Raw genomic sequence first — 12,586 nt, forward strand, 5'->3', positions numbered from 1 at the left:
ACCATGTTAATAAAATGGGTAATGATGATCCACAGTGTCCAATCCTATTTTTCAATAAACCTGAATGGGTGCCACTGATATGTAAATCCTGTAACATATATGAATCCTCCTCTCTTCTGCTCCCCTTTCCACCCCTATTTGTTCCCCATTATTGGTTTCATTCAGTATTTTAGGCTAAACACCAGGCTTTGTCATTCATTCTATCAAATATCCAGATATATCATTGACTTGAGGGTCAATAACCAAAACCACATTCTGAAACCATTCCTAAGTAGAGCTCTCTCAAAAAAAAAAAAACTCTACTCTAGGGTTTTAGGGTTTTCCAAAGGGGGTCTGGACCATAACAACTCGATTACTTGCAGATGCTCTGAATGAGGCATGGCCTTAATGAACATAGATATTTCTTTTTGAGGGGGGATATTTATTTATTTATTTATTTATTTATTTATTTATTTATTATTTAGAAAGCATGAGCAGGGGAGGGTAGAGGGATAAAATTTCAAGCAGACTCAGATCTGAGTGCAGAATCTGCATGGGGCTTGATCTCACTATGCTGGGATCATGACCTGAACCAAAATCAGGAGTCAAACATTTAACTGACTGAGCCCCTCCAGGATGCCCTTAACCTAGATATTTCAGATTGCTTACTGAACTTACTACATACATTCAACATTCACACATTTCAGGGTGAAAGAATCACATATATGCCCTAGTCCCTGTGAAGAACTGGCTTAGACACCAAAACTTCATCTCAGACCCATCAAATAGTTTATTGTTTTAAAAAAAGTCACAATCACAGTTTGAAGAAACCCAAGCAATAAGTGTAGAAGGGATGTCTGTATTGAACATTCACAAGGCTCCATAGCAGAGACAGGATCCTATTGGGGAGGGTGGTCTATTCCAGAAGCATTACCTGGTGATATTAAAATGATGGTAGAAAATGGAAGCAAACAGACCCAAGAAGGGGCAACAAACAAGGAATAACTAGATATCAGAATCTGGACAGAGAAGGAAGGCATCATTATTCTTAGAATAGCTAACCATCTGGACAATGTAGAAGAATAGTTGTCTTCAGCGAGGTAAATGGTTGGAATATTGCCATGTTTACAAAGCTATTGATGCAGATTTCTTCTTTGATCTTCTCTCTAGGAAACATCATTGCCTGTAATGGGAAACACATAGATACTAAAGAGTTAAGATGATTATTTTAAGACTTGGGAAAAGTCTCTAAATATTCATCTGACCTCTGCCTAGAAAATACAACCTTTCCACATGAATTGCATCCTCTACTCTCCATGTGAGTATGAATGAGCAGACCATGACTTAACCTTCCCTTATAAGTTTTAGCTACTTTTCAGATTGGAGAAGCAAAAAAAGCAGGACTTGACCTTCAAGGGATTTTCATTTCATGCACCGAATCTGCCCTAAACCCAAATGAGTCAAATTCTGGTAATATTTTTGGAGTTGAAGGCCTGCCTCTAGAATTTCAAACCGGGAAGTGCCCACATCTTTTGTAGATCATCTGATTCACTAATCGGATGTGAAACAATGACCTTAGGTAGTGGAGATAATTTCCAAGACTGAGGTTGTGGTGTAAGTTCATATGTATGGGAAAGAATTTGGGACCTAAAAGCTTTGGGATACCAGATGACTCCAATGTCTGATTCTGCCCTAGCAAAGATAAATCAAGAGTCATGACCTTCCTATCACTTTCCTTTAAAGATATCACACATCCTTCTTCCCACTTTGTTTCCTTCCTTTGGGTAATTCCATCCATGTTTTTTCCTCTGACCACATCAAACCCACCTGCAGTGCCTCACAGAGGGCCCTCGGCGTTCGCCAGCATTGGCCTTGCGCATGCCCTTGATGATGAAGATGGTCCCGACAATGATACCCACCAAACCCACAACCAGGCCCAGGGCACACACCACATTCTCAGTTGTCTCTGGGAGAGGGGTTGGTGGTTCAAACTCTGGGGAAAAATAATACAGACCATAGTATGGAAGTAATGACTGTGGTATGGAGTAGCACTTAGAACCAAATGTAGAGTACATAGTCAAAAGAATAGTCATTCATCAATTAAATAAGAGGAAGACAGAATGATGCCTTAAGGGAACACTGATTAAAAAGCAGGAGATCTGAATAATGGGAGAAGACAAGGAATAGAAATTATAGCAATTGTTATGGACAAGTTAGGGGACTCTGGGTCCTAAAGCATCAGACCCATGCGTCACAGGAGGAGGAAATCATAAAAGAAAGGAGAACGAAGAACGGTCCATACCCCAGTGCTTGAGAAGAGGCTCCTCCAAACCCCAGTGCTCCACCTTGCAGTCATAGACATCGTTGGCTGAGGGCAGGAAGGGGAGATAGTGGAACTTGCGGAAAAGGTGGTCTTCCCTGGGCAGGAAGACTGTCTCGGACACTCCTGTGGTGACAGGGTTTCCATTTCGGAGCCACGTGACATTGATCACTGGTGGGGAGAACTTGTCGATGAAGCAGATGAGGGTGTTGGGCTCTCCCAGTTCCACAGGGGTGTTTGAGAGCACAGTCACCTCTGGAGGGTACTGGGGACAGAGGACAGCAATTAGCCTTCCCTGCTTAGGCTAGTCCCTCTCCCTCCCACTGAAGCAGAAAAAGCAGTGGAAACTCTGCCCTGAGAATCTGTGCCATCCATGGTCTCAGAGGCCTATCTCTGATGCTCTCTCACATGAACTGGAACCAGTGTTATGGTATAAGAGATAGAAGGTTATTTTAGGTACTGGAGATGATTTCATTCCTGGTTCCCCCGGCATCGATTAGGGGCAATGACTGTGTGAGTGACTGTTGGTGGCAGGGACAAGATGTGAGCCCATCAGGAAAGGAATAAATTCATATAAAGTTCTTGAGTCTGTGACATGACAAGTAGGCACTTGCTTATGGAGAGCCTAGGCCCCTAGGAGGAGAAGTCAGTTATAATAAAGTAACACAAGCAGCTGAAGCATCTATTTCTAAGTTAGGATTCCCTAGTCTAGGAGTGCAGGAGGTACCATTGGTGTTTGGGGTGTGGTTGGAGAGCTTTATCATGATGTCCAGGTTAGCTTTGTCCACAGCTATGTTGGCCAAGGCACCCTGCGCCTCAAAGCTGGCAAAGCGTCCAAATTCTTCCAGCCGCCACACTGTCTCCTTCTTTTCCATATCCACGTGGAAAATCTCATCACCATCGAAGTCAAACATAAACTCGCCTGATTGGTCAGGGGTCAGATAGAACTCAGCCTGGATGATCACATGGTCCTCTGAAAAGGCCAGAAGGAGAGTTAGGATGAAAACCAGGAAGGGAGAGGAAGAAGAACCCAGGATGTGAGACAAGCATGTAGGTGGGGGCAGTAGAAGGGGATGCCCATATGGAGGGGAAGAGTGATGGAGAGCAAGGATAAGCTGGAAGACGAGGCTCAGGTGCAGGATATCCATGTTGAACAGAGCTGGGGGTGCGGCGGGAGAAGTAAAGGGGTGGAACTAGGGTGGACTGAAGGAAATGGGGTCTGAAAAATCCCAGAGTCTTTTGAAGCTGTTGTTAGGTTCCATGTTACTAGCTGAGAAATGCTTTCCTCTTTGGAAATCCAGCAGCAGCTCCTAAAAGAGTATTGCTCACTCACTGTATTTTCCCAGGTATTAAATAGAGTTAAACAAGAATTCTAGGGCATCTCTCAGAGCACTGTAATATTAAGAGGAGGGAAACACTGTTTAAAAGTCTGGGTTTTGAGCTCTGGATCTACTTAAATCTTTAATTCTTATTTAGGTATTTATTTACTTACCTAGTGTTCTTGAATTGATTATTTTATATTCTTATATTGTTTTCCTGTTATATTCTTATATTTCCCATTATATCCTTTTGTGGTTTTGCTTCTAGCTTGGATTTATCTTTAGAATTAAATGAGGGGTACCTGTGTGGCTCAGTCAGTTAAGTGTCCAGCTCTTGATTTCAGCTAAGGTCATAATCTCAGGATACTGAGTTCAAGCCCCAAGTTAGTCTCCACCCTGAGTGTGTAGCCTGCCCGATTCCCTCTCTCCTTCTTTCCTTGCCCCTCCCCACCCAGCTTGTGCATTCATGCTGTCTCTTAAAAAGAATTAAATGAGATGAGGTAAGTAATTTCTTAGGATATCACCAGGCTTATAATCAGCATTTTATGTTAAAAACTGCTTTGCATTTAAGGAACAAAGCCATCTCTAGCTTCCCCTTCCAGCCCAAGGGAAGAGCCTCTATTTTTTCAGGTATGCATTCCCATTTGTGGCTCTTTCTAGGCAACAGAAACCTACAATTGCTGTCATGGGTTTTGGAGCTGGATTATTGCATTACCTATTTTCAGTGTACCTGACAACTTTGTGGGGTTCAGTCTGGTCTAGGTAAAGATATTTTTTTCACAATATATCTTCACAGCAGTAAACAGTTGCTCTGAAGATAGCAGAGAATAATAATAGAATCTCCATCCTTACTCACAGTTCTACCTTTTTGAGAAAATCACTAAGTAGCCGTGACCACAGATCATAGATTCACTGAAGTGGTGAAGGAGATATTCTCCCAAGAGGAAGTAAATTAAATGCAATTGGTATCAGCATACCTGCCCTTGCTCTCTGTTGGGTAGAATGTTGCTTTTGGTAATTTCCCTTTCTGGTGATCTTCAATACAATGTCTGTGCTTAAAATATGTTGACAGGATTCACTTGCCAAAAAATAACTACCATACATTTGGCTAAGAACTAGTTGCAAGGGCTTCTCAAATTTTTTCTCATTGAATTCCCACAAAATGATGTGAGATTTCAAAATTTACTAATTTTCCAGAAAAAGAAATTAAAGCACAGAGAATAGCTTGCCTCTCAGAAAACATTTCTACTTTAAGTCAACTTACCTCAAAGTCGATGGTATTAATCAATACCATTTCCCCTCTTAACTAAATGTGACTGACTTCAATTTATGAAAAGAGCAGAAATCCTCCAAACTACATTTTAAAAAATACTTTCAGATTTAGACTACATGATGCCTGCCACAATTTTCCTTCACTCCAAAGACTCTTGCAAGTATTTATAGCCTATTTCTCCAATGCTCTCATAGCTTATATCCCAAGTTTTGCTATGCTCAGGACTTACCTTTGATAGCCTGTGATTCTTGAGGACCCATCAGTAAAGTCATGATGAAAAATCCTAGCACTGGGACTCCATTTATGGCCATTTTCTTCTTTGGAGATTTGTTGGGGCTCAGAAGAGCTTAAGAGTAGGGTAGAACTGACAAGAATAAAAGAAAAGAGAATATAGGGTATGGTAGGATTCATTGATTAAAATTCAAATAGGTTGAGCTGAAACCAATCAGAAAAAGTTTTGAGATGACACATCTGTTGCTAAGGGAAGAGCTCTTGTAAAGGGTCAGTAAAGGAAACACTTCATTCCTTAGATAAACAAGTAAAGCTCTTAATCAATCAATCAATCAATCAAAACAAAAATAAATCACACACAACTAAACAGAAACAGCAAAAAATCAAGTTTTTGAAAATAAAATTCACCCACAGACTGTTGGATTCCAATCCAGGTTCTAGAAAGGGATGTACTTCAAGCACATTAGTGCTTATTATTTATTCTCACATTAGTGAGAATAAAATCAATAGAAACACCCTACATGACAGTTAGTGACCAATTATGCCCCTGTATTATGACAACTGAGGAGTTTATTTAAGGGACAACAAATCATCTAAAGAAAAGTTAAATTGTCATACTATGGAGAATGTCTTATTCTTGGCAGCAGTGGATGACAGAGTTACACGCCAGAAAATTCTTAACACTCTAAGTTTGTCTTCCAGTGTCCTAGACTCCCAGATGGCTAACTTAGCCCAAGAGCTGGGTATCCCTGGCACTGTGCTATATTGAGAGAACATTATATTGAGAGAACTCTGAATGCCAAACACTCCTAAAGCTGGAGAAAGATGGTAGAGATGCTATAGGTAGTGTTTACTGGAAACAGTGGACTACAATCCCTACCATCTTAAATATGACCAAAGATTGGGGGAGACTGCTGGGGACCCTTATTTGAGGACTCAGATTGATGAATAGGGTGGACTAAATTGGGCAGAGCTCACTTTACTGGGAAGGTTAGAGAAAATAACCCGCAGGAGGGCTTTATCATAATTTTTCTCATGTCATAACATTATGAAAGCTCTCATGTCATAAATTATTGAAGTTTCAATCCTAAGAATTTATTCTAATGTTCACCATTCAGAAAACTGAAAGTTAAGATACTCTGACCCTCATGTTTCTGAAGGTACAGTGCAGTAGAAAGAAAAATTAAACCATACATAGACAGGGCTGGAATCTGAATACTTCCAATGAAGAAAGACCTGGCAGCGAGTCAGCCCATCAGATGATGAGTTCACTGCTTAATATCAGTCACGACACATATGCTCAGGGTGGATTTTCTGTGCTCTTTTGCTGAGATCTTATCCTGCTCCACAGCTCCCCTCACAAATCATGAGGGAAAAAAACTCTACTTACACATTACCGATTATCTGATCACCTCTAAGAGCTTTGAAGATTCTCTGACGAGACTTCTAGATCACTTGGAAGAGACCCACGCAGAACAGTTTTGCCCTAAGATTGTTAAGGAATACACTTCTTAGAGACAAAGTGTGGGGCAGATGAGAGCTCTACAGTAACACTCCCTGCTGAGAGTCTGGTCCTATGATTTAGGCTTGCCCTCTCCTCTTTCATAGGAAAAAACAAGTATAATTTCTCTATGCTTGCCCTTTGCTTGTTACTATACTGCTTGGTTCTTATAAGTGGCTCATTGAATATATGGTAAACTCAGAGACACTTTAGAGAAGAATATTTTACTTGTCATAACAGCATCTTCAACCCAAGGTGTTGCTCAGCAACTTTATGATATGGCTTAGTTTTAAAACACTGATTGGTTCTCTTCATGAGATTACCAAATTTGGGAATCTTTAGAAAATACTTTCATTTCCCTTTCCCTGTGACAGTAGAGAAGTTCCTATCCAGACACTGCTCGTGGTCCCCTGTCCCTGTACTCTAGCTTCCTACGTCTGAGGGGATTTCTGAGGGCACCTGAGTGAGGTCTTCTCATTGACATCAAATTTGGGCTAACTTAGCCCAAGAGCTGGGTATCCCTGGCACTGTGCTATATTGAGAGAACATTATATTGAGAGAACTCTGAATGCCAACACTCCTAAAGCTGGAGAAAGATAGTAGAGATGCTATAGGTAGTGTTTACTGGAAACAGTGGACTACAATCCCTACCATCTTAAATATGACCAAAGATTGGGGGAGACTGCTGGGGACCCTTATTTGAGGACTCAGATTGATGAATAGGGTGGACTAAATTGGAAGACAAACTTAGAGTGTTAAGAATTTTCTGGCATGTAACTCTGTCATCCACTGCTGCCAAGAATAAGACATTCTCCATAGTATGACAATTTAACTTTTCTTTAGATGATTTGTTGTCCCTTAAATAAACTCCTCAGTTGTCATAATACAGGGGCATAATTGGTCACTAACTGTCATGTAGGGTGTTTCTATTGATTTTATTCTCACTAATGTGAGAATAAATAATAAGCACTAATGTGCTTGAAGTACATCCCTTTCTAGAACCTGGATTGGAATCCAACAGAATTTGATGTCAAATCAAATTATTAGTCCGAATTTAGTCTAAGAATAGAAGGTCCTATAGACACTCTAAGCAGAATTCTTTACTACAATCTGTCTATATTACAGGGAATTACAACCTTTAAAGTGTTAGAAAGCTGGAGGAGCACTGGTCAGTGCAGAAACCCTAACTCCAAAGAGGTCAGGAGTCTGTAGGAAGGCACTACCGACATCACAGCTCCTCTAGAGCCCCAGGGAAAGGACTGTGTTGGCAACACAAGGCTGCTGCCAAGAGTCCTTTCTGTGACACCCTTGTGTCCACTGCATGAGATGGCTTCAGCCTACCTGCCACCTCCCAAATCTCATAATACTTTCACTGGTAGTGTGTAGGCCACGTCCCGATCCTGAGCAAGAGAATCTGGGGAATGTAATACTCTTAGACTCTATTCCCTGTGGTGTAGACAAGACATAAAAGCTAATGGGAATTTTTGAAATTATTAAATGCAAATATGGATACCTCACTCTTGCTCCTCCCACAGTACCAAACCTAGAACCAGAGGGGTATTTATGGGTGATAGGTTAAGCCTTGGAAATGAGATAGCTTTCACATGGAACCTAAAAGCCACAAGTGTGCATGCACACACGTGTGTGTGTTTGCAGCAGGGGGAAGTTGGTAATTTGGAATCTACATTTCAGAATATTTTCTGGTTAGCCGACCACAGGTTCCATTGTTATGATTTGAGCAAATACAGTCAGGCTGTTTTATAACTCCCCAAGTTTTTGTCTGTTCTAAAAGGCACAAGCTGAATTCAGTAACTGAGAGATTGTGAAGGAATAGATTAGGTTGGAAAATCACCACAGAAGCCCAAGAGCCATTGCTTCCAATAGCTGCCCCCATCTGGCCAATTAATGATTTGACTCATTCACTCAGTACCAGTTCCTGTATTTTACACATACTGGAAACTTGTTTTCAGGGTCACTTCTAACTCCACATATCATCTTTGGGGCTCCAAATCCAGCACAAATACAGGACATTCCATTTGCAATACAAATGCTGTTTTGCAATGCAAAGTTTTCATCTTCTGAAGATGTGCCTGCTTCACCTGCGAATCCTCTTTTCAGCTATTCTTCCAGAAATAGGGAGACAGAGTCAAGACACGTAAGACAGAGTCAAGAAATGGCAATAGAGTATAATAGAGTATAATATAATATATATTATATATAATAGAGTATAATATGATACAATAGAGCATAATATAGTAATATTATATTCTATTGTGTGAGGTCTAAAGTGCAGAATCTCATCTAGGTCTGAATGATTTTATAGGACACAGATGATGTGGTTGTATGCAGACACCTATATTGTATGCATGTGTTTGGGGGTGAGGAGAGCTGGAAAAGTCTGCATTTTTGACCAATCACATTTATATAATTTTTGTTTAACAACTAATTCTTGAAGATATTTTATGGATGAGTTTGGTCAGCAATCATAGCCAAGGAGTTAGATTCTAAACATGCAAAACACTCAGAATTTAAGAAGACAGAGAGTGTGAAGGTAAGAAGTTAAGAAATATGAAGAATGAGGGGCTCTTGGGTGGCTCAGTGGGTTAAGCCTCTGCCTTCAGCTCAGGTCATGATCCCAGGGTCCTGGGATAATGCCCCCATCGGGCTCCCTGCCAGCAGGGAGCCTGCTTCTCCCTCTGCCTGCTGCCCCCGTGCTTGTTCGTATAAGAGTGGGTTAGTAGAAGGATGGCCATCCTGAAGGCCAGGAAGCCATTTTACTGAGTGTCCCTAACCAGCCCACACACGCAGGTAACTTTCCTCAGTGCCTTGAGGCCAAAGGTCGCCCTCCCCACCACGAAACTGTGGGAGGCTGAGGCAGAAGGAAATGTAGTTAAGGTGAAAGTTCTTCTAAACCTAAATCTCACTTAACCGCCAGGGTGATGCAGGGGTGGCAAAAGGTTAAACAAAGTTAACCTGTCAAAGTGGGGCACAAGATATGTATGTAGCTATGAAGAAGTGCCTTGAAAATGCTATATAAACCCTTGGCTTTGAGTGCTTGGGGTCCTTGTTGAAACCCGCTGCGCAGGGCGGTTAATTGGACCCCAGCTAGCTGGAAATAAACCTCGCTGTGTGACTTGCATTATTGAGAGTGTTCTCTGTCTAATTGAGGGGTGGTTGACTACGCACCCTAACAGTGCGCAATCTCTCTTTGTCAAATAAATAAAATCTTAAAAAAAAAAAAAAAGGAAGTATGAAGAATGAATCATTAGGCCCCTGACCTACTGGTTTAGGGGAAAGTGGTAGAAAATGACAAAAAACAAACAAGCTAAACCAAAACAAACAAACAACAACGACAAAACAACTAGTTAAAGCTTCAAGTCTACGTGTTGTGAATGAACGAAGAAAAATTTTTACACAAAAACAGAAGTCATAAGAAGGAGGTGGCCCTTGTTAGCCCTGGATGGGGCATGGGTTCAGCACAGAGCGTGAGGGGAAATGTTAGTGAACACAATAGGATGGGGGATAGCACGAGTGGGTAAATGGCATCTCAAGAACAGATCATTTTAAGAGTTAGGATTAATACATGAAAAGTGGTTACTGCTGAAGAAGGTGTTAGAAAAACTTAGAGTAATGATAGAGAATAACTTATATTTTAGATTTCTGAGGGTTTTTCTTAACTTTGAAATTTTTAAAGAAAAAAGAAAGGACAGAAATAGGCTAGAGGATTGTTCATAATTTTATTAGAATTCTTCTTTTTGGTGCACTCTTCCTCACCAATTGAAAATATTACTAATAATAGCTATATTAAATCTTACTATTTTATTTGCTAGATAATAATTATATTTCTAATTTATTCTGAGAAACCCGAGTTTTAAAGAAATCTAGTCTTTTGTTCAAGGTCCCACGTAGGAAGTAGGCACAGTGCTATTGCACCCTGGGTTTGGATGGATCCAAAGTACACATTCTTCAGTGATACATCTCCTAAAAAAAGGATTAATTAAAGATAAAAATTAATGTGCAAAAAATAAATTGAGTCTCTAATTGTGTAACAAGTAACGTGTGGCACCAAGAACAAGTCTATTCAAAACACTGAAACCACTTCAACCCCCAACACAGTCTTGTTGTGGGGGTTCTTTTCTCTTGTACACTGTACTTACAGGTGAATATTTCAAAGGTTCTCAGGAAACATCTTTCCGTGGTTTTCTAAGCCACCTTAAAAGTGGCACCAGGCTTCTCTCTTGTGGCCAATGGCATATATTTCTTCATATAAGCATTTAGTATTCAGGCAGCTTATGAAAGGTCAACGATAATAATTCTGGATTCTTTAACTTTTATTCCTCATGTACATATTCAAAAATACCCAGGTGTGTTGACCTAATTAAATGCAACTTAATTGCTTAAATGAAACTTTAAAAATTTAAAGTCTGTTTATACTAATTATCACCACGCTTTTTTAAAAAAATTCATCTTTTATTTATTTATTTTATTTATATACTTATTTTAATCTATTTTTAAAATTAGCATATATTATTTGTTTCAGGTGTACAGGTCTGTGATTCATCAGTCTTACACAATTCACAGCACTCACCATAGCACATACCCTCCCCAATGTCCAGCTCCCAGACACCCCCTCCCTCCAAAACCCCTCCCCTCCAGCAACCCTCTGTTTCCTGAGATTAAGAGTCTCTTGTGGTTTCTCTCCCTCTCTGGTTTTGTCTTGTTTCCTTTTTCCCCTCCCTTCCTCTATGAGTCTCTGTCTTGTTTTTTGTTTTTTGAAAAGCACGCAAACAATATGGAATATGCTGCTTTCAAATAATTTGAAGAATGAAAACAATGTCTAAAAAAAGAAAAAAAATCAACTGTAAATAACTTTGATTCTTCTGGGTAAATGCTCAACACTCTTTCTACTTCTCCACGGCAAATTTTACCTTCAGCTAATTTTCTTGCTATTTTCTGGAAATCTGATGAAGGATCAGTGTCAGCTGGATTTATAGACAAAATTGCTTGTGGTAAAAAGGGCCTTTGCTTGGTAAATTGTATCTTGTCTTGGAACACTTGCTGAACTGCAACGAATGGTGGGAACCCAGAGTCTGAGCATCACTGAATGCAGTGACTGTTGTAGTGGGCGTGCCCCTGCAGGGGGATGGAAAGGTACGCCCGTGGAGGTGCTATCAGAGGGACTGGTTCCAAGGGAAATAGGGTTGCTAAGCCAGGGCAGAATCCACTCCCATAGGTGTAAATTCTAAACTGTCACTTGTGGATGGATGGGCAGAGACCAGCACCTGGACTGCATTTTGGACTTTCTCAAGAATATCTCCTACCCAAGAGAAACATCTGCTGCTCCCCCCTTGGCATGCTTTGATTCCTGCCTGTCATCCTACTAAGTGAATCTGAGGGCCAAGTATGGCCTAGGGTTATCATGTGATCTGAATATTCAGTGTAAGAAGATCCCCTGGGTCTTGATATATGAGAGTTTTGAGTTTATTTCTTTTTTATTTTTGTCCATATATGTGTGTGTGTGACACTGATTCTTTATGAGATTTCCAGAAAATAGCTAGAAAATTAACCTCAGGTTAAATTTGTCATGGAGAAGTAGAAGGAGTGTGTTTGAGCATTTACCCAGAAGAATCAAAGTGATTTACAGTTATTTTTTTCTTTTTTAGACATTGTTTCATTCTTCAAATTATTTGAAAGCAGCATATTCCATATTGTTTGTGTGCTTTTCAGAATAAAAAGACAGAGACTCGTATTTTCATGATATCCATGAAAATGTATATATATAACATACAAATGATGTTATCTTATAAATATAGTTTCCTATGATATTTTGAAATATGCATATTTTCATAACTTTGACATAATCTCACATCTGCTGTTTTAGATTAGCTTTCTTTTTGTTAATAAACAATTTACATTAAATAAACATAACATACTTATCTAGGGATAAGTGTGTAGAATTTTAA

General features: G+C 40.0%; 1 protein-coding gene across 1 annotated transcript; it reads right to left on the bottom strand.

Annotated features, from left to right (window-relative positions):
• Positions 1-745: 745 nt before the first annotated feature.
• LOC123386957 (HLA class II histocompatibility antigen, DR alpha chain-like) lies at positions 746-5,289 on the bottom strand. Its single transcript, XM_045074284.1, has 5 exons — positions 5,121-5,289; positions 3,028-3,272; positions 2,282-2,564; positions 1,807-1,972; positions 746-1,162 (listed from the first exon to the last, which is right to left on the bottom strand). The coding sequence occupies exons 1-5, from the start codon at positions 5,200-5,202 to the stop codon at positions 1,156-1,158; spliced, it is 783 nt and encodes a 260-aa protein (XP_044930219.1). The 5' UTR covers positions 5,203-5,289; the 3' UTR covers positions 746-1,155.
• Positions 5,290-12,586: the final 7,297 nt, after the last annotated feature.

This window comes from Mustela putorius, unplaced genomic scaffold (genome assembly GCF_011764305.1).
Source record: "Mustela putorius furo isolate JIRA1106 unplaced genomic scaffold, ASM1176430v1.1 tig00537327_pilon_pilon_pilon, whole genome shotgun sequence".
Classification (NCBI taxonomy): Eukaryota; Metazoa; Chordata; class Mammalia; order Carnivora; family Mustelidae; genus Mustela; species Mustela putorius.